Source organism: Augochlora pura, chromosome 3 (genome assembly GCF_028453695.1).
Source record: "Augochlora pura isolate Apur16 chromosome 3, APUR_v2.2.1, whole genome shotgun sequence".
Taxonomy (NCBI): domain Eukaryota; kingdom Metazoa; phylum Arthropoda; class Insecta; order Hymenoptera; family Halictidae; genus Augochlora; species Augochlora pura.
Window position 1 is genome coordinate 591,919 of NC_135774.1, and position 20,142 is coordinate 612,060.

The 20,142-nt window shown below is 46.0% G+C and overlaps 4 protein-coding genes across 7 annotated transcripts; 1 reads left to right on the forward strand and 3 right to left on the reverse strand.

Moving 5' to 3' along the window:
• Positions 1 to 1,091: 1,091 nt before the first annotated feature.
• Positions 1,092 to 7,256, reverse strand: LOC144478733 (uncharacterized). The gene is made up of 10 exons (XM_078196923.1): positions 6,775 to 7,256; positions 5,795 to 6,572; positions 5,589 to 5,724; positions 5,191 to 5,466; positions 4,857 to 5,014; positions 3,438 to 3,582; positions 2,906 to 3,282; positions 2,289 to 2,766; positions 1,431 to 2,104; positions 1,092 to 1,262 (listed from the first exon to the last, which is right to left on the reverse strand). The coding sequence occupies exons 2-10, from the start codon at positions 5,916 to 5,918 to the stop codon at positions 1,222 to 1,224; spliced, it is 2,409 nt and encodes an 802-aa protein (XP_078053049.1). The 5' UTR covers positions 5,919 to 6,572; positions 6,775 to 7,256; the 3' UTR covers positions 1,092 to 1,221.
• Positions 6,496 to 7,662, reverse strand: LOC144467562 (ras-related protein RabJ-like). Its single transcript, XM_078176420.1, has 2 exons — positions 7,383 to 7,662; positions 6,496 to 6,572 (listed from the first exon to the last, which is right to left on the reverse strand). Exons 1-2 carry the CDS (start codon positions 7,660 to 7,662, stop codon positions 6,496 to 6,498), a joined length of 357 nt encoding a protein of 118 aa, XP_078032546.1.
• A 43-nt stretch (positions 7,663 to 7,705) lies between these two features.
• Positions 7,706 to 8,874, reverse strand: LOC144478742 (uncharacterized). Of its 2 annotated transcripts, XM_078196942.1 has the most exons (4): positions 8,759 to 8,864; positions 8,309 to 8,497; positions 7,994 to 8,121; positions 7,706 to 7,839 (listed from the first exon to the last, which is right to left on the reverse strand). In XM_078196942.1, the coding sequence occupies exons 2-4, from the start codon at positions 8,332 to 8,334 to the stop codon at positions 7,802 to 7,804; spliced, it is 192 nt and encodes a 63-aa protein (XP_078053068.1). In that variant the 5' UTR covers positions 8,335 to 8,497; positions 8,759 to 8,864; the 3' UTR covers positions 7,706 to 7,801. The 2 variants fall into 2 exon arrangements, with proteins under 2 accessions (XP_078053068.1, XP_078053067.1); XM_078196941.1 differs by lacking the exon at positions 8,309 to 8,497 and having other exon boundaries at positions 8,759 to 8,874.
• A 651-nt stretch (positions 8,875 to 9,525) lies between these two features.
• On the forward strand, positions 9,526 to 17,661 carry LOC144478712 (serine proteinase stubble). Of its 3 annotated transcripts, XM_078196873.1 has the most exons (10): positions 9,526 to 10,960; positions 11,076 to 11,153; positions 14,243 to 14,428; positions 14,956 to 15,297; positions 16,189 to 16,265; positions 16,353 to 16,453; positions 16,561 to 16,660; positions 16,746 to 16,958; positions 17,034 to 17,147; positions 17,264 to 17,661. In XM_078196873.1, exons 1-10 carry the CDS (start codon positions 10,864 to 10,866, stop codon positions 17,417 to 17,419), a joined length of 1,464 nt encoding a protein of 487 aa, XP_078052999.1. In that variant the 5' UTR covers positions 9,526 to 10,863; the 3' UTR covers positions 17,420 to 17,661. The 3 variants fall into 3 exon arrangements, with proteins under 3 accessions (XP_078052999.1, XP_078053000.1, XP_078052998.1); XM_078196874.1 differs by lacking the exon at positions 14,956 to 15,297; XM_078196872.1 differs by lacking the exons at positions 9,526 to 10,960; positions 11,076 to 11,153 and adding an exon at positions 12,324 to 13,293.
• Positions 17,662 to 20,142: the final 2,481 nt, after the last annotated feature.

Here is a 20,142-nt window from a genome sequence, read left to right on the forward strand (position 1 = left end):
CATAATTTGTAGGCAGGATTGTTCAGTTCTTTTACTGGAGGTTAATAAAATAGATAGCTAAATTCTTCCGTTCTTGAAATCGGCTTGTTTCGCGTATGTGCAATGAAATACATTTTAATAGTGGTAATTGACATGTTTGAACAATCAGTACGACAAAAGACAGGAGAATTCAAGTTTTTGTTGATTTGTATTCGGATGATCGAAATTCGTTCGAACTTTCTAATCGCGATAGCCTTCTTTTCCCGTAACGTTTCCAGCGCAGTCCAAAGGTAACGTTTCATGTTGATAGATGACGGGCCAATGACGAGCAGAATACGCTGGTAACTGACGATAGAACGAAAGATCTTTGGATAAATAATAGGGATAATAGGTTTCGCTGCAAGGTCGCCATTGGTCGCGATTGAAACCTACGTAGCACCTAAAACATATTCGAGATATCACTTTTGTTATTATTGCAGCCACCTGTTATCGTTTTATCGCGATCTTTTCATACCAGGGATAATTGTATCCTTGCGAGAAGCCACATTTGTGATCAGGTTCACAACAATAATCCCAGGTACCGTCTTCAGAGTTTCCATCAATTTCGCAGGACCAAAAGCCAGCCACCTCGTTTCGTTGACAGAGCGTGCCGTTCTTGCAAGGGTGGCCGCTCACCGTGTACCGTTGGAATATCGAAAGCGTGCGTGCTGCATGAGAATGACGATGCGAAACAGAAGCGATTAGTCAACGAATTCGTCCAAGGTTTCGCTTATTTGGAGTTTCTGCTTGACTTACAGTGGAAGTGAAACTGTAGATCCAAATCGGACTGTCCAGGTACTCCAGTCTCGAAACGATCGTCGGGCAATGATGGTCGGATCCCGCTGTCGTGGCTACCGACGTCGCCAAAGTCTGTCTCGTGGCCGTCGTCTCGCTCGTAATCGCGTCCGTACGGTTTCCGTTGGAATTGGTTCCTCGTACGCGAGACGGAATGGATAATCGATCCAGTCCCGTCAATCTTATCGTCGAATACGATTTGCGAGTTGGACTGATCCAACGCAGGAGGCAACGACGCCGACGAGTGTCCACGGTGGTCTTTGACGAATAATGGCGCGACGTTCGACTCATAAAGCGGATTCGTTGAAAATCCGCAAAACGGTTCGAGATCTTTCCACATGTATAGTACATGGTTGTCGTCGTGGGTATAGTCTAAATTTGGTCTTAGGTCTTGTATGGATATGTCGCTCAACCAACAATTGTGTTGGGCATCTTCGGCGCTAGTCCCCCTATGAATAACATTCGATGATTGGTATCGTTTTGTACGCAGAGAAACGAGAGATGGATAGACTCTCCCTGGTGTGGAAATTTGTGAACAAGATAAATCGTGAAAGCTATGAAAATGGTAAAAATGGTATGTGCTCACATGTAGTTGAACGACATGCACGGTATCGTACCCGTGTATCTCATTAACGAGCACCTTTGCCGGCATTCCGATTTCGTAGGAGTCCGCATCGAAGTCACTATTGCGTGGGACATTAATTTGCACGGCTTGTGATACCGCGCGTAACAAAGTTCGTCGGAATGCGTTGGAGGGGATCCCTTTTCGTAAAATGTTGCCATCTCAGGAACCGATGGTACCGAAGGATACGTTCCGCAGCCGTGGTTGAGACTGCTTCTTTCGTACAATTCAGCACCATCCATGTCGGGCATTTCGACGGGATCGATGTTATTCGATGGCCAATCACTTAGAAAACAATTCGGCTCTATATGACCGCGGTCGAGACCGTGATCGCGATCTCTGTTTGTTGCGTAGACAAAGACGAAGCTTTTACAGAGGAATTCTTGCGACATCGTACAGGCAAACTGACACTCTCCCAAATTATGCGCGAACGTTGGCTTCCTCGTCATGTCCGCTGGTATACCAAATCCGCTTCTCACTCTCGAGAAACATTCTTCCGCGGGCAGCTGACTCGTTTCTTCTTTCTGGTAGCAAACCTTTGACTCTTGAACCAGTATGTAGACGTTGTAATCCCGGTCTGGCTCGAGATCCGTGTAAGAGTTTAGATCTTTATGAGAAAGATCACTGAGTAAACAATTGTCGGTCGGATTTGTAGTCAACACATTGTATCTGTATTCAGGGGGAGGCAAAGTAAAAAACGGATGTTAAGACAGGCGTCGTCGTCTATACAGTATAGTATAGATAGAGTACATTGGTGTTTGCATTTACCATGTTACACGGGCGTTTCGATAATTGTATATTGCGTGCATAGAACAGTACGTGGTACGTTACGCGCACTCACGTTCGCACTGACCTGTAAGCGAAGCTTCTGCAGGCGAAGGTTGTTTCGGCGAGGCAAAGTTGTTCGCATTGCTTCGGATCGCGCGCGAGACAAGACTTTCGTAAAACGTGTCTACCGAGCTTCGAGCCAGTTGCGTACGTAACGAAACATCTTGGTCCGGTTGGTATCGCGTCGCGTTCGGTCGTATCCCCGAAACCGTAGTCTTTCGAGGGCGCAGCAGCACCGGGCGCGTAGTAACTGTCGTCGTATCCGAACGCGCTGCCGTAATTGTAGAATTTGTCCGGGGGGTGGTCGTTGTCTCGTGCATAGAAACTATTGCGTTGCAATGATTTCTCCTCTAAATGGTAGCCGGGGAATGCTGACGATCTCACGTTTGAAAACCCATCGTGGACGTGGCCGCGGAAAGAATTGCCGAGAACAACAGGGCTACCCACAGAATTTCTTTCGTTATCTTGCCAATTGGAAGCTGCGGTTTCACGGAAACCAAAATCTACGGACCATAGGATATCTGGTTAGCTTTTCGTAATGCGATGTACGCGTAACAAAAGTCTTACCGCAAACTGTGTAACATGACCCTTGCAAGGTTGCAAGCTTCGAGCTGTAAGTTGCAAATTGTAACTGTAACTCACCATTGACACGTTCGCGCGAGAACTGTTCGTTGAACCGTGGCCCATGCTTGGCAAACAAGTCCCGAATATCAGATTGGTGACTTGTCGTCGATGGATACATTGTTTGATGTCGCGAAAAATCTGTCGGAGGAGATTGTTGTCGGAAAAGATCGCCATTGGTATTGGCGTCGTCCTGTTCGATCCGGGGCCATGATTCGATCGGTCGGTTTCGCTGGAGAAAAGTATCTTCCACGCCGCTTCCCGTAAAGGGCATACAATTTCGATCTCTTTCGTAGTAATCGTATCGGGAATCCGTTACAAAGTCTTTGTCGATGTTCATGCGAAAATATGGTGTAGCGGTCAGTTCGCACGAATTCTTCGATCCATTTGTCCGGTGCCTTGAAATTATATTTGTCTTCTATGTATTCAAACTAATTTTCATTACAGATAGATTTATCATATTGTGAACGATAATGTTTGTAACTGGTAAACAAATTGACGATAAGTAGCGTTTCACGATATTAAAATAATAGAAGATGGTTGCTTCGCATACCTGTAGTTGAAACCTTTACAGTCAAACATCCTCTCGCGTTCGCACGCGCGATGGCACTCCTGCATGTTTTCACAATCAACGACACGCTCGACAAGCAGTTCCATCGTCTTCTTACCAGGTTGTAGTTTGCGATGACAAGTCACCGCTAAATGGTACAATAAATTAGGATTATGCTCGACGTCGTACGTCGTCGTTAGAAATAACGCGAAGTACCCGGCAAATAGCAATTAGTAATTATTAGTAGTTGGTAATTACTCCCGTAGTAATATTTGTATCTTCTTCATCGTGGAAAATGCATCGCTGCTAAACTTACACGTGAAATCGTTCCTGTCAACTCTCTTCCACGTCAAGGTTGAACTTTGAACGATAGGAAGAAGGACCAGCGAAAGCACAAAAGACCACCACCACCACAACCACCACCGGTACCACGATTTCCTCATATCTTTGAATTACTCTTTTCGAATTTTTTTGAATTTCGAATACCTACACGAGGAAAATACAACAAATCGTTTGTTTATACAGCTTATCGGTATAAAATACAGTAGGGCCAATTACATCGAGTACTCAAAGTCTCGACTGCGCGCATGTTTTACACGTTTCGATGGACGCGTTGCCCCGTAGATATGAACTTGTACACGCGATACCGCGATTGCGAGGTTGACTAAACGCGCGAGCAAGTCGACGAGATGGAAATTGTAAGACGCGCAAGAAATAATGGAGAAAATACAGTCGTGTGTGGTTTTATAGAAAAGTGAACGTTTCCGTAAGAATAGTGGGAGGGATTGTTCGCACGTTAGAGAAGGAATACCGCGTCGTCTTCAATGAGATACGACTATTTTGAACATTTAGCGGATACGTTTGACTTGTCCCGCAAAATTGACTCGATCGAAAAGACTCCTAGGGTACGCTGTTCTATCAGCGTGTACCGAATCGTGGAACGCAACATCTTTTATTTTCTCTTTTCTTAAACGCGTACGCGCTTCTATGCGCGTATCGTTTGATTTGGATCATTCGTAAGTACACGCATCGACGCGCGTCGCCCCTATGTCCTCTCATTACTAGTCTCTTTGTAATAGAATGATTCACACGAGAAACCAATGTGCAACATCTTGTAGTATCCTTCGAGGTCCGCCATCAAGGACATGTAGTACAATTATTTCAACTAGCCTGCCGTTCTTGTGATCGCGATGCGCTTGCAAAACATCTCTCGTACAATTATTGCAATCGGTTTGATTGAAAGTTTTGTAGAAAATGTCTACAATGACCGCATACATTGAATTTTCAGAGAAATTGTAACGTCGATGGCGATTCCGATAGCGTTGCAAGAAGAGAAAGAGGGAGAAGCAAAAGGAGAAGAAAAGAAGAAGGAAGAATGCAATGTGGCAAAAAAATTGTCGTAGAAAATTTCCAGAAACTCACCGAAAGGATTGTTCGATGATTTTTGTTGATTCCTATTGGCGAGAATGTCCCAGACCCTACGGTTGTCGTCGCCAGGTATAAAACGTCCGTCGCGGTCGACGAATAGATTGTCGACACTACCGAGTCCACGGTTTGTTTTTTCATAATCACTTTTGAGTCTTGAAATTCGAACAAAACTATATCTCTACATCTTTTAACACGATCGTTTCACGAATTATTCGATAGTTTGAGTATTCCAAGATGTTAATGTCGCCGTGACGCGATGCAACGAATGAAAATGGTGAAAGAATCAGGATAAGATAAAACTAGAGAAATACGATCGAACAGATATTACCTCGAAGTTGAGAAGATACGAAAAAGCGTCGAGGATAGGGGTTTTATCGGTTTTCGTGAAGAATTATTGTCGGTACGATCAGGTGTATCGTTTCCTTCTGTATTTGATTTATCGGCAAATTGGATCGTGAAACGGCCATAGGAGCGGGCGGCGTAACACCATGGATAACTTTGTTGTTTTTTGACGTACACGTCATAGTCGGGATTGGTTTCCAGATTCTTGAGGTCCGGTATGCGTGTGCTCAGGGCACAGGTACCATTACCTTTTGCGCCAACGCTGACAAAAGATTAAAAATTCAAAGAGGGAAGGACAGCGGGAGGGAGCGAGGGACAGAGAAAGAGAAGAATGATAGCGAGTTTCGGGGGTCGAAGGACATAATTTATCCAAGTTTTCCTTACCCAAACGTGAACGAATTGCAAATAGGTTTGCTTTCTGAACACTGTTCCTCGCATTCTGTTAAGCCTGTGACCTCGACTCGCAAAACGATGTCCATGTCGGATAACTTGGACCCCACGGATATTCTTGCGTAACAATCTGAGAAAAGAAACGGTATTCTTTTCAACAGCTCGATTACCATGCAAGTTGAGCGCCTTAGAAATTTTACCATTTCCAAGAACGGCTAAGCGATTATCGATCATTAGACACTGAGATCGGAAACACTGTCCAAGAATATTAAATAGATGAAATACGACAGAGAATGAGAAAAGGGCACGTCTCCGTTTAATCATGATTTACAGATTCACTATGGTACTTGGATCAGTTTGAGGATATCGTGCGATATCTAGCGTGCTATATCGTATTGTATAATTGTATTACTGCACAGATATGTATAATCTCGCGCGATATCACATAGAGTCGCGTTCACATAGGCTCGTACATATCATCGATAAGATGCAACGTAATGCGCTACACTGGATATACATATTTCCTATCCTATTATGCGTGATCAGCGATCTGAACTTCACCAAAGTTCCCATCTAACTGTCGGACGGTGTCGGACCACTCTCTCGTACGAAACGTAATAGGAGCTCTCTAAAGTGAACATTACGTTAGAATCGTTTCTCTGTTGTTGGTCTCCTTCTTTCTTGCACGTAACCATAAAGGAACTATTCTCCCCATACACCTGTGCAGCTCGTTCATTGTATTATAATACGAACACGTATACGTGTGTATGTATCGCATAGCGTGTAGTGTGTAGCAAACAGCTACCGAGACACAATGTCTCAGTGCATCGTAACGCAAGCCTTTCTTCTCGCACACTGGTCCAATTCAAAGTCCTACTTCCGTGACAATACGCTTGTCCATTCATGTTCGCTGGAAGAGCTCGTAAGGGAACATTTTAATCGATTGGTTTGTCAAAGGTATAACGTTCTGGACAGTGTCTGGAACAGAATGTCATAAAGTCAACAACATCCTCCAGTCACCCGCACGATTTTATTGTTGGATACGGCAGGGGAGCTTTGACCGACTCGCTTTTATAGTATGATGCGATTTAATGCGAGACTCGCGTTTCAGTGTCCTTATTTTGAATCGCTGTACAGACTGTAGACACAAGTAGTAGATTATTACTACGGGAATACTTACGTAACCGAGAATGAGATAAGTTAAACAAAGCCGAGACGCGTCACGCTTCCTGAGGCCTGGCCCAAAGACAGGATGATTCATCTTCCGATTATCGTTTCGAACTCGGCTTATAAGCTTGAAATGCCTACTCGTTCTCTCTAATTTCGTTACCGAGTCCTTGCATCTCGGGTAATTTTCATCGTTGGAGGAAAGCATTTCCAACATTCTTTTGTTTCAGAGACAAACAATTGACGAAGGACTTTTCGGTATAAGTGCAAAATACATGTATCACACGCATCGAATGTTCTCTTATTTTATTGAAAATATTACTGTAGAAAAACTGTTGGACGAACCGTACAAGTAAACCCACGCTTTAAACAACATGGCTCCTCTATGGAATATCTTTTTAAAAATCGTTCATCGAGGACGCAGAGAATTTGTTGACAGATTTCTCGTCGATACGGTAAACGTGTATCGCTTTTAACCGCAAGATAAATATTAGCAACATCTGCGCGATCGTTCGTCGCGTGTATCGTGTAGTTCATGGACAACTCCAACGTTTTGAGGTGTTCCAAGTTCAATCGATGTGAGGTCAGATTCGGTCGACAAGGATCGAACGAGCCTCCTACCGATATCCAGAAACGCATCCTCGATGCCTTCGTTCTCAACCACCGACGTCTCGTGGTAGCCTGCGCCGATTTCATTCGCGTAAGCTCGACCCTCCTCGGCGTTGACTTGCCGTTTCTCCTCCAAATCCAATTTATTTCCGATCACGACCAACACGATGCTCTCCTCAACGTTTTTACGAAGCTCCGTTGCCCACTCCTTCATCGCAGTGAACGTGTTGTATTGAGTTAGATCAAACACCAGCATAGCGGCCTTCACATTTCGATAATACATCGGCGCCATCGATTTGAATTTCTCTTGTCCCGCTGTGTCCCATACCTGCAACCGATGCGATCGCACTTTATAGATGGATTCGGGCCCGTGAATTTGAAAAAGACGTAGATCCCCATCATTATCGCTTTACGAATTCGATTTCTATCCTTCAAATATACAGGTTTTTGAATACGATAATATTCGTATCTAAAATAAAACAGATTTCATCATGTTGGTCAAAGATTCGCGTGTTAACCGAGTGTTTTGTTTCGTATCGAGATGAACTCTTAAATAGAAAGAGAAGAAAGGCGAAAGTATGGTTGCTCTTACTTTTAATTTTTGGATTTTAGCAACATTATACCTTTAGTATTATTCTTGTATTTTCGACGGTCAAGTAGCACGTAGAATAACACGCACCTATCGTCGGATGTATTCGTGCGCACAGAGTTTTGTTGATGAAACGATAGATTATACTTGTTTTCCCGACACCTGAAAAGTTAACGAGTCCTGCAGTTCGTTTTGGCTATAGTGCATAGTCGTCTATACCAAAATTGTAATCATTTAAGAATTGTCATCCATTTAAAATGCACGTACGAGAAAAGAATATACATATATATAGATACATATACACATCTACATATATTTTTGGGCCTTTGATCACCTTTGTTATACATACATTACGGTACACATGAGCGCGTGCATTCAGCTACAGAGTTACAGTGAGCCGGTATTAATTAAACATTTTTCATTCTGGGTACATATATGTATTTTTGTAAGGGTCACGTATGCTCCGAGCCTCGCGACTTTTATGGACGATTCTGGCGTGTTGCGTATCCATACTCCAAACACCTATTTGAAACCTAACCTACACAGCAATTTTGTAAATGGCCGTCAAACCACACAGCTTTATTGTACAAATTTGCAGATAAACTTGAAAGATTTAACGAAATTTAAAAACTAATTCGAAAACGTAATAAACTACGTGTCCGTGACAGTTTTTGCGTCGTCGAATACAAGGGTATATGTACGTACACGGAATGAAATGCCGGTGAAGTAAAAGGACAGAAAAGTTCAAATTTATAGCAATGTCGATTGGGTCGAGATAAATTCTTTATCGAAGACTCACCTTGGAAACCTAACGCAACAACTTTTCCCTCTACAGTCTTCATCTTTCTCATACCATATAACTATGCATTATTTCTAACTACATAGAAAGAGTTGTCGTCTTTCGCTATACATTCCAAGTACCATATAGTACATAGTATATAGTAACAATGCAAAAGATTACTTTCGCAATACAATTTTAACCACGCTGTTTATTCATCCGATGGTAAATGCGATTGCTGACGACGAGTGAACGAGTACTTCAATTGTCCGTTAGATGGCATCTGTCGATAAGTGTGGTCTCGATTCGTGCCGATACACAAGACTATTGGAAAGCTTGCAAAATTAACGTTGCAATATTTATTTGGCTCTCGCAGTAGAAATTAAACATACAGGATATTGGCTTCTTGCTAACGTGTCTATCTTTTCTGAACAATCGGTAATGCTGTGCGTGACATAAAATGGTAAGGGGTTTTTAAAGCCCCCCAAAACTAAGCAGAAATGCACGTAAGTATCATTGATCGATAAATTATGTTTCAAAAATAAATTCAAATTTTATATAGTGATTAGTTCGGCATGATTTAACATAGGTTCATAACATGTTCCCATTTAACCTGCAATAGTACGAGTATTACTTTTTCAATAAATTTATTGCTCATCGTTTGTTGCAATGGAACCTTTGACACATTCACCAGCAGAGAGAGAGAGAGAGAGAGAGAGAGAGGGAGAGAGAGTGAGAAAACGCGTGTAACCGAACAACGGTATTGGCGGGGAAAGGAGAAAGAGAAGGCATAAAGGTGATAGCGTGGTAAGAGGAGTCTTTGGATGCTGTATTTCCGTTCCTCATCAGTAGTCGATCGCGTGTCGCGATGATTCCATGGTTTGCCCGTGGTCTCGCGTAATGACCAACGCGGGGGAAAGTATCTTTATAAATTTCATCGTGGTTCCATCGAGAGTCCAACAAAATGTGCAAGCTTGACAAAGGAACTTTTGGTTTGACAAGTTTCGTAAATGTGATGTTGGATCGGCAACGTATTGGCGGGCAAGTTTTCACGTGGGAAAGCAGACGAACGGGTAAAGTGTGGCGCCAGTGATTAATCAGAAAGAATTTCGAATTCGGTAAGGGGACAATTGGAAGGTAAAAGGTAGCATAGGAAAGAGAGTTGTATTCGAACGAGGCGATGCATTTGCTGGTGCAGTAATCATTGTCAAAGTCGAAAGTTACCGGTTAACTTTCACTAATAACCAAAGGTGCGATGCTAGCAGAGCGCTAGCGTGGATCAGCGTGGTCGCACGCGGGAGGAAGAGAACCGGGAACAAGTTACGAGGTAACCACACGGAGAGACGGTGTGCCACTTGTCTTGGTGGCCTGGTTTTACGACCCACTTTTCCACCGGACCACACTGCGCTAGGACGACTTCGCCACGCTTTGCGAGCACTTACGGTACAACGCGTTACGGGGGAGCAAGTTCGGAAATCAAATCGGCGAGACGATTTTTTCAATGTTCCCGATACCACCCTGTCCGCGGGTCAACGTGAAATCGACGAAACAGGGGTGGGGGGACACTGTGCACGTTTCCTTGGTTTTACGATTTCCGATCGATGGTTGTTCCAAGACCATATTGTAGCACGTGTAATAGTACGTAGACCATAGGACGTAGAACACGCAACGTAGAATGTAGAACGGACAACGTAGAGCGTAGAACGTCGTAGAACGTAGAACAGAGAACGGGGAGATCGAGTGCCGACAACCGTTGGGAAATACTAATTTTCGATCGATCGAGAAACGCGCGCCGGACCAAAGGATGCGACAATGCTTCGTCGGCCAAGCTATCAACTGGTACGATACTTGTATTCGGATAAGTCGTCAACGAGGGTTCACCATTCGCGACAATCTATCGATCGATATCGTTGCGTCGTTCAATTTGGAAAGAGCGGAGAAAGGAGAACGAGAGAGGAATGAAGAATCGGCCGATCGCGAGGAAGATTTAAAAACTACCCGCGCCGACCGGAAGTGAGATTCTATGGAAGTTTAGTGTCTCGTACGGTCGTATGGAATCGAAGAACGACTGCGTCAAGAGCAGTTGGCCAATGTAGATCGTGGATCGTCGTCGAAACAGAAAAGAGATGAACTCGTTCGCACGCTCGCTTTTAAGCTTGCTCTTCGTTGGCTTGTATTGTTGCGCCGCTGAAAGGAAGAACGATCGGTATTTAGGGAACTTTGGTGAGTTCAGTGATCACATGGGAAAGCCAACAATTGAAAATAAGCATACGCACCGATTATTCCCCCATTATCTTTTCGTATTGCCCGCTAACGCAATTGCTTGCTTCGGTTTTAGATTTAGTCGACGAGGAACCAACGGGGGAAAATGCAGTCGATACGGACGGACAGATGAGATTTTTCGACGAACTTGGTCGTAAGTTTCGTACGATAATATCCCACCGAAAATGCCAACGATTTTTATCAAGCTTATCGTTACTTGTTCGATCGTCGTCGCCGCCGCCGCCGCCGCGAGCATTTCGAATTCTCTAATCGCGACAATTGATGTCATCGTTCTGTTCGACACATGAATGATTAGCAGCGTATCGTTATGAATATTTAATACACCGTTTGCAATTTTACTTTCCATGATCCACGATCGATTGCGTTCGAATTTTGATACGATAAGCGTGACGCGACGACAAAAGTTGACACGGTAGGAAGCGCTTCGAATTGCCCGGAAAGAAGGGAACAGCGAACGAGACGGACAACGAGACCGAGAACGTGACAGAGACGAAGACGGGGATTGGAACAGAAAGACCGATAACGAGTGTGACTGTTTGGTAGCGCGCAGGGATGACCGGGGGAAGAGGGGGCTGTTGCGGGGGTGGAGAGAGGGGAGTTGAAAGAAAAGAAAAAGAAAAGAAAAGAAAGCCGAAGAGAGTGAAGAAGAGAGGAGGTGGGGAACCAATGTCAGGTCGGGGAAGACGCGCCGTTGTTGCGATGGGAAAGCTGATGCGGTGAAAGCCGCGAACGCAACACCTCTCTGGATGCCGGTCGAGTCGAGCCGAGTCAGTCTGTGAAATACTTTAATGCGTGTTAGTTGAAATGGAAGGCTGTAGGATCGGAGAGTATCACGATCAAGCATACCGATAATCTGTACGCCTCGAACTGCGGTACCAAAGTGTATTCCCCGCAAATCGTAGCCGAGCGCATATTTCTTGGTCTCGATCGCCTTTAGTTACCTGTCGCCCTGTCGCGCCGGGTGGTTTCATTCTGGAGAATTCGCGGCTTCGAGGCTTCGAACGACTTGGGTCGCTCGGGACCCGCGGCGGCGTCAACGTTCGGGTTGTTCGATCGATTCGATCGATTCGACCGAGCAATGGTGAAATGACAGCAGCGCGAGTCGGCCGGCATTCCTCCAGAATTGCCACGAGTCCGATCGATCGATCGCGATAACGAGCAGATGCGGTTTTCGATGAGGTCGCACGCTTTACTCGCACCCCACGAAATAATCACCGACTTTCGGATAGTTATGATATGAATTGCAACGGTAGAGTTGGCTCGCTTCGACATCGTTTGCTCGGATCATTTTAGAAGTTGGATCATGAGAGTCATCGTTGTTGCGTTCATGCTCTTAATTACGGCCAGTGACGCGTACAATTACGGTGCGTACGATGACTACGATACTTTGAATTACGATCGCTCGATTTTATCCCCTGTCTCGCCTATGCCGCCTATATCGGCCATGTCGCCGATCACGATTTACGAATTGTTCTCGAAATTACGCCCGACCAAGCTGCCATTGGAAAGCGCGCGAGCCAAAAACTTCACGCTGCTCACCGTTAACGATATGCGACTCGATCGACTCGACAAGGAGCGTGCCTCGACGACAAACTTTCGTGCACGAGGTGGCCGACAATCGACCGTAAGAAAGCCCAGGGAAATAAAAAGATTGGGGAATGGTCGAACGCCGACCAGGTTGAGCGAAAGAAAGAGAGACAACGACGGTGTCTCCTTCCAAGAGGTCGACGCAGCGAAGTGCTCCGATTTAAAGAGAAACCAACCGCGGAACGAGGATTGCGAGGTTAACGAAAAATCTCGGAACATCGTTGTCGGACTTGGAAATCGGTCTTTACGCACGGTAGGTTATTTGAACGGAATAAGCTTGCTCGGGAACACGGCATTGGTGGAACATGCGAGTCGAACGAAACGAGTGGACGCTAGGGAACCCCTAACCGAATACGAGTCCGACTCCGACGATGATTTTCACGATGCTAGCGATTTAATGTTCGGCGAGGCGAACGCGTCCCAGCCGAGAGAAGGAAGAGAACCGAATGAGAACGAGGGTAACGAGCTAGAAATATTTTTGGAGCAAATGAGGAAGCGAGGGGTTAAAGGTGACATGGAGAAATTGATAGCGACCAGCAATCGACAAGGGAGGAGGCGAAAGTTCAGCAGCCAGCAACAGGGTACAATTCTTGTCGAGGCTCTGAAAAAGAAACGAAATTATACAGGGGATCATCGTGGTCACAACAGTGACCTCCAAAACAGCATAATGGAAATATTGGGTAGAAGTACGTTTCCGAAACAAGTATTACGAATTTAATAATCGACGGTTCCTTTGAAACGCCACGTTTCATCGAACGTTACGCGTAAAACAATACCTATGAAATATACATATGTAGAACGATGGACGGTGGACGGTGGACGGTGAACGATGTACAGGGGACAGTGTACAGTGGACTGTTAACGTTGAACGGTAAACGCTGAACTTTGAACGCTGAACGCAGGACGGATGTCGAGCAACGGTAGATGGTAGCTGATAAACGATAGACGGAATACGAAAGACGAAAGACCAGCTGCGACAGATGGTTGACAAATCATCGATATTTTGGAGAAATTGATCGCCCTAGCATAATATATATACCTGAAAGATTCGCGTACGTCGTTGCAGTTAGTTTTCGTGCACGATCTCGCCACTGTGCGTTGGGCAAAGGATTTCACTTATGAAACCATGGTTCGAAACGAAAGCAGTCGGGTATTTATCTGAACAAACAGACCGAAAGACAGCAATACCCAGCAACGCAATAGGATGATGTATACGTACATATAGTATAGATATAGAAACAAACACACACGCGATGCAATGTAGCATGCCGTAACAGGAGACACGAGACACGAGACACGAGACGCTCTAGACACGTAGCAGAAAATATTAAACGCAAATCGTTGCGAATAGGTAGCACGCGAAAATTGCAAGTATCGCGAACAATTAAAAATTCTACGAGGTGTATGAAAAGTAACGCGCGCCTGTCTGGATTGTCCCTTTACGCTATGAAAATACGTACGTATTTTGTATTCCGGTAAATGTTTCTGCTAAAGTCGTTTGTCACGGGGAAGGCGTATCGTCGAACGTACGTATACGAGAGCGTGTACATGCGAGCGGTGAAAGTAGCGAAACTCTAAACATTTTAAAAGTATTTGTACACGTTGTCATCTACATCCGTAAACCTATGTTTCCAGTGATACCGCAAACGTGTACGTACAAAGGAGCAACTTTCGACTGCGGTCTTAGCATCAGTTGCGTCCTCGGCGGCGGCCGCCCCGTCGATCTCTGTTCCGGAGGATTGATTTGGAGTTGTTGCGTCGACGACGACGACATCCCCGAAAAAATACCACGGCCGACCGTCGGATTACTACAGAACGCCAGTAAGTATACTTCCCGAATCTTACAAATTCTTGCCATCTCGTCCACTATGAGACGCGACTCGATTTTTTTTTAACGAGGTTGCGTTATTCGATTGAACCGGTGCAATGCGATGCATGTAGACCAGACCTAGAACTATAGGTGGAGACAAATTATCGAGTTTTCTTCTTTCGATATACATATGCGAGAAACTAAAGCGAGCAAAGGTACAAGGTGGCGGTGAGAGGGGCGAGGGAAAGAGAAAGGAGGGATCGGGGAACGGGGAACGGGGAACCAGGAGATGGATGGGACGGAAAAGAGAAGCAAGGGACAAAGAGGCGAGCGGAAAAGAGAGTAAGGAGCCGGGAAGGGAAAGGGAATGGGAATGGGAATGGGAAAGGGAAAGGGAAATTGGAACGGGAACGGGTACGAGTACGAATACGAAAACGAGATTGTTTCAGCCGAATCTCCTGCACGCGCGCCGAAGCGTGTGCCGAGATTCGCGTTGAAAAGGCAGAGGACGTAAAATCGAGGTTGTTTAAACGTGTAGCACTTTCACTAAACTTGGGGCATCAGCATCCGTACATGGACGATGACGTTCAAATCTACGAGAACGCGGCAAGGCCAACCAAGCCGATGCACAACGGCCAGAACGAGCATCACCGGCCCAGCCACGTGCACGCGGACAACGCGAACAAGCCTTCGACCATTTACGAATCGTCGCAAACGTGGAATTACAATCGGCCGGTGTACACGAGCCGCCCGACCTTTTATCAACCGACCCAGCTCGATTATCCTCAAGACGAATACGGAGCCGATTATCCGGACGCGTTGGGATTGCATACGCCGCACGAGGATGCGACAAACTCCGTGGATTATTCCAAATATCGTGGTAAACCGCATCAGATCCGCAAGTCGCACAGATCAAAACACACCCGTACGTTGCACCGATCGTAGTTGATTTCGATACGAACGCAAGCTCCTGCTCGTAGCAATTCGCTTCGCACGCGTACATTTATCGTTGCGTTGCGGTGCTTTATTCGCAATTACTCTCGGATAGCTGTACCATCGCGTTCGATATCTTTTACGCGTCTCTGCGAATCCGCGCACGCACACGCACCAGCACACGCCCGCGACATGCACGGGCGCAAGGGTGCACACGAGGATGGTATAACTGAACACCACGTTCAAGGACTACCGCTATACGTAGCGATACCGTATCAAACGTGTTCGCTTTTCTTCTCTGTGCCGCTTTGCACGCTTTTTCGGGGAACCTACACCACCCCCGCCGTCGTTGAGAGGCAGAGGTAGGTAAAACGAGCAAGAGGCGTGGGACGAAATGCAGGAGCCAGGAGGAGAGAGGAGAGGTGAAGAAACGACGCGAGGCGCCGCGATAGAGGAGATCCGAAACGGGGAGAACAACGATTTTCCCTCTCGAAAAGTATCATCTCTCGATTACACGATCGCTTTGCATCCGAATGCGAATCGCGTGGTCGACGAAACGAATCGCTAACGAAACGAACCAGCACTCACCGCCAGTTTCCTCTCTTACGACCGGCCGTGGGCACGATTCACCGTACGCTATACGCCGTTATCTTCGACACGGTATACCGAGCAATGTACGAGCAACGCATACGTAGCGTACGCGTGCACCGCATAACGTATCGTATGCATTACAGGTAATCGTGTATAGTAAGAGTACGAGATAGCTGTTTATCCGTAGGCAATTAAACGCGAGCAAAGTGTGTTCCGCGTATGATCCTCTGTTTCGTATGGTTCCCAGGTTGCGGAGAACTTTATACGAGAAGCAATAGAATCGTCGGTGGACACAGTTCTAGTTTCGGCACTCATCCGTGGCAGGTAAGAGCGAGGCAGGACCCCGATGTTTCTCGACTTTTATCGACGTTCAACGATCATCTCGTCTGTCGCGTCGCTTTGTAATTTCAGGCGGCGATAATCAAGTCGGGGTTCCTAATGAAGAAGTTATCGTGCGGCGGCGCTCTATTGAATAACAGATGGGTGGTCACGGCAGCTCACTGCGTCGCAACGTCGGTATTTTCATACGCTTAATCATCGACGAAACGAGCACGCGACACGCGATCGTTCGAATCATTCGACTTTCTATACTTCTTATGTTTTTTTTTCTCGCTCGCAGGACACCGAACAGCAACTTGAAGGTTCGCTTGGGCGAATGGGACGTGAGAGACGCGTCCGAGCGATTGCTGCACGAAGAATTCAATATCGAGAGGAAAGAGGTAGGTCACGCGATTGTCTCAAGCACACGCTGATCGAATTTGAATCACGATTATAGACGATTGAGTTCCCGTTGTAAAATCGTAGGTGCACCCGCAATACTCGCCGAGCGATTTCCGAAACGACGTGGCGTTGGTGAAACTGTCGCGGACGGTATCGTTCAAGCAGCACATAGTCCCTGTGTGTTTGCCAGCGAAAAATTTGAAACTCTCTGGACGCACCGCGACCGTCGCCGGCTGGGGTAGAACCAGACACGGGCAGAGCTCCGTGCCGAACGTTCTTCAAGAAGTTGACGTCGAAGTACGTAGGAAAGCAAACCAGCTGCGAATTTAGCGCTATTGTTTCCCCTTTACAACGACGCCATTGACATTTCAGGTAATTCCTAACGAAAGATGCCAAAGATGGTTCAGAGCAGCCGGAAGACGAGAGACGATCCACGACGTGTTTCTGTGTGCCGGTTACAAGGAAGGCGGACGAGATTCTTGCCAGGTACATCCTGCGACTGCACGGCTAACAACTTTCTAACTGTACCGCGAAAACAGTTTATCGTCCTATATATATATATATATATATATACGTATCTGTGTAAATTCGTGTTGAAACAGGGCGATTCCGGCGGTCCGTTGACCATGTCCGTCGAGGGAAGACACGTGCTGATCGGTCTCGTGTCCTGGGGTATCGGTTGCGGCCGCGAACACTTACCAGGCGTGTACACGAATATTCAGAAATTCGTACCATGGATCGACAAGGTGATGAGTTAAATAACTTTGTATCGTCTACGTTCGATGTTAATACCAACGTATGCGCATACTAAGAAGACGAATAATACGAAGAAGAAGAGGAACGAGGTGTACTACGCGGCATGGTTTTACGGCGCGAGAAACGATAATCGCTCGCATCAAATTGTAAACGCGGCAACGATAACCAAAGTTTACCTTATATCTATACACGCTATATTTAAGCTCTTTCCCCCAATCTACCGTCCTGCTATTCGAAATTTCGAATCGGCGCCTCCTATGTCTCTATGTCCTATGCGTCGTTATCTACTCATCGATTTATTCCAATATGTACAAATACATGCGCGTACAGTTACATTGAAATTGTGGATACATATCTCTGCGTGTCCGTGTGCGTGCGACGACGCGTACGTACCTTCATTAGTCGTTATATTCGCGCGTAAACGGTAAGAAGAAGCCTTCGAACGGGTACTCGCGAAAGGCTGTATCGACGCTCGATACTCGAGAAAGGCTGGTATCATGAAAATTCAATTTTACCGCTATATACTTTTAGTTTCGTCGAGAAATTTATTTAAATTGAAAAGGAAACGCAGCACCGCGCACCACGTCGTCGACAATTTCCAGCAATTTCAAGATAGATACCTACGTTATCGAAGAAGATTCCCTCGGTTATCGGCAACCGATGCAATCGCGAATCATCGGTGGTTTTGTCTTGCTCGTACTCGTTGTCGAGTACAGCGTACAGAGTATCGTGTACGAATCAACGATTTTCTTCAACGTTGACCGACTCTATAATTTATAGATGATTTCTATTTTCAATCGACGGAGACAGAGACAATCGAGAACGTCGTCAAGATTTGTTATTCACAGTATATTCAGTATTCGGTATCCAAAGAATTTAGCGCTCGGCTTGGAAAAAAGGAGTAGACCTACATAAACCATCGTCTATGTAGTTTCGACAGATGCAAGAAAGCCGAGCAAAGATATCTAGCTGGAACCATGACCGTTCGAACAATACCTACTCGAGAAATTGCGATACGTTCGACGGAACTTGTATCTATAAAAGATAGAAGGAATCGTTGGATTTTGTCAAGGAGATTGCGTTAAAATCGCGATAAAGTCAAAACAGATTGTATCACTGTTTCGAATACGTGCAACGCGTTACAAGACGAACCAACGAATGCGAGTGTCCATGTACGTAGAATGTATCAACCTGTACACCGTATATCGCGCGGCGTATGATATCTTCAAAGAATTTGAGCTCCGCAATGTCGTATCGATCCCACGAAGAGCGGTTTCCTAGGTTGGTTTCGTAATTGGCGGAAACGTCTGTTTATAAAATCGATAGAACGGTGTAACGGTATTACTATAGGCCATAGGGAACGAGATGCTAAGATCGTTGATAACGGCCAACGATGATAGCCAAGAAGACAAGTTGGTTGCTCTGCGGCTACACGAATGGTTGAATGGTTGGACAAATGGGTGGGGTATCGGATAGGTATCCGGTCGTTGCGACCTGCGACTGTGACTGTGACCGTTGCCGCGACTGTGAGAGGCACAGCGGAATCCCACTCTTGCTCTCGGCAAAGACTTGGCAGCAGCCGAAGGGGTAAAGAGCAAGAAAGATGGTCGGCGCACAGACAAAAGAGAAGCTGCGGAAAACAAGGTGGAGGACGAGGCGATGCTGTATGTATTGCTGGTGGTGATGATGGTGACGGAGGCGGTGGTGGAGGTGGTACCGTTGCTCGTCGTGGTGGTGGTGGTGGTGGTGGTAGCAGTGGTGGTGGCGGTGTTGGTAGTGGTGGTAGTGGTGGTGGTGGTGGTGGTGGTGGTGGTGGTGGAGGCGTAGGTGGTGGCAACGGAGAAAGAGGGCAAGCAAGGGAAGGGAACAGGTGAAACGTTGAAACGGAGGCGCGCAGGGTAAGTTGCTAATTAGAGCCAGATTAAACGCTTGTCTGGGGAACCATTTTCGTTGCCGTTCCTCGCCGTTCTCCGAAGAGGATGAGTGCGAAGAGCCAGTCGTGCCCTGGAAGAGTGGGGGTTGAAAAAAGGCGAGCAGCCAAGGGTGGCTAAAGTTGCAACAGAGAGGGGATAACTCGACTCCGGTTGGAGGCAGGACCGAGCTTAATGAAAAGTGTTTGCCCCGTAAAAGTTAAGATTAATTGGCGCTCGGGGGGTGGTTACCGCGGTAATCAGCCGAAGCCAGTGGTTTTCAAACCTGGCGTAGTTGCTAGAAACTGCCACCTTCCTCTCTCGCTTTGTTTTCTCTATTTCCCGTTCCGATTATCTTTCGGGCAGAAGCAATGGCTCCGCGTTGCATTACCGATCGGTTCCAACTGCTATTCTTTATTTGCTTCGCTCCGTCGAAGACAGCCGCGCAACTACGGAAAACAGCAGTCGTAGAAAATTCCATCGATTCTCCGTACGTCGACTGTCACGTTTATACCGTTTCCATACAGTTTCGTGTACTTTTCTACATTTTCATACAGGAATTTACGATATTCGATGTTCGTCATCGGTCATGTCAATGACACAAGACAGTATAGAATAGTATAGAATGGTATAGTACTGGACTGTTGAGTACGGACTGCAGACGCGTTCAGAATTGCCGGTTGATTACCTTCATCAGAATTCTATCGCTTTCAATTTCGGTTGAGCGTTGCTGGAACGAGAGGTTAATTTCGCGACACCCAGTTTCATTAACAACGCTATTAAAAGTAATGGTCGATAAGGGCCAAACTCGGCGA

Excerpts from the sequence above, each read along its gene's own strand:
- LOC144478733 (XM_078196923.1), bottom strand. The coding sequence starts at position 5,918 with ATGATTAAACGGAGACGTGCCCTTTTCTCATTCTCTGTCGTATTTCAT. Across the intron at positions 5,725-5,794 it reads CTTAGCCGTTCTTGGAAATG|ATTGTTACGCAAGAATATCC; the intron begins GTAAAATTTCTA and ends TTCTTTTCTCAG. Across the intron at positions 3,283-3,437 it reads TGTAAAGGTTTCAACTACAG|GCACCGGACAAATGGATCGA; the intron begins GTATGCGAAGCA and ends TATAATTTCAAG.
- LOC144467562 (XM_078176420.1), bottom strand. The coding sequence starts at position 7,662 with ATGGCGCCGATGTATTATCGAAATGTGAAGGCCGCTATGCTGGTGTTT. Across the intron at positions 6,573-7,382 it reads GGATGCGTTTCTGGATATCG|ACACTGTCCAGAACGTTATA; the intron begins GTAGGAGGCTCG and ends ATTCTGTTCCAG.
- LOC144478742 (XM_078196941.1), bottom strand. The coding sequence starts at position 8,810 with ATGAGAAAGATGAAGACTGTAGAGGGAAAAGTTGTTGCGTTAGGTTTC. Across the intron at positions 8,122-8,758 it reads TGTTGCGTTAGGTTTCCAAG|GTGTCGGGAAAACAAGTATA; the intron begins GTGAGTCTTCGA and ends TTAACTTTTCAG. Across the intron at positions 7,840-7,993 it reads ATACAAGAATAATACTAAAG|ATACGAATATTATCGTATTC; the intron begins GTATAATGTTGC and ends GTTTTATTTTAG.
- LOC144478712 (XM_078196872.1), top strand. The coding sequence starts at position 12,324 with ATGAGAGTCATCGTTGTTGCGTTCATGCTCTTAATTACGGCCAGTGAC. Across the intron at positions 16,454-16,560 it reads GCAGCTCACTGCGTCGCAAC|GACACCGAACAGCAACTTGA; the intron begins GTCGGTATTTTC and ends TCTCGCTCGCAG. Across the intron at positions 17,148-17,263 it reads GCGGACGAGATTCTTGCCAG|GGCGATTCCGGCGGTCCGTT; the intron begins GTACATCCTGCG and ends GTGTTGAAACAG.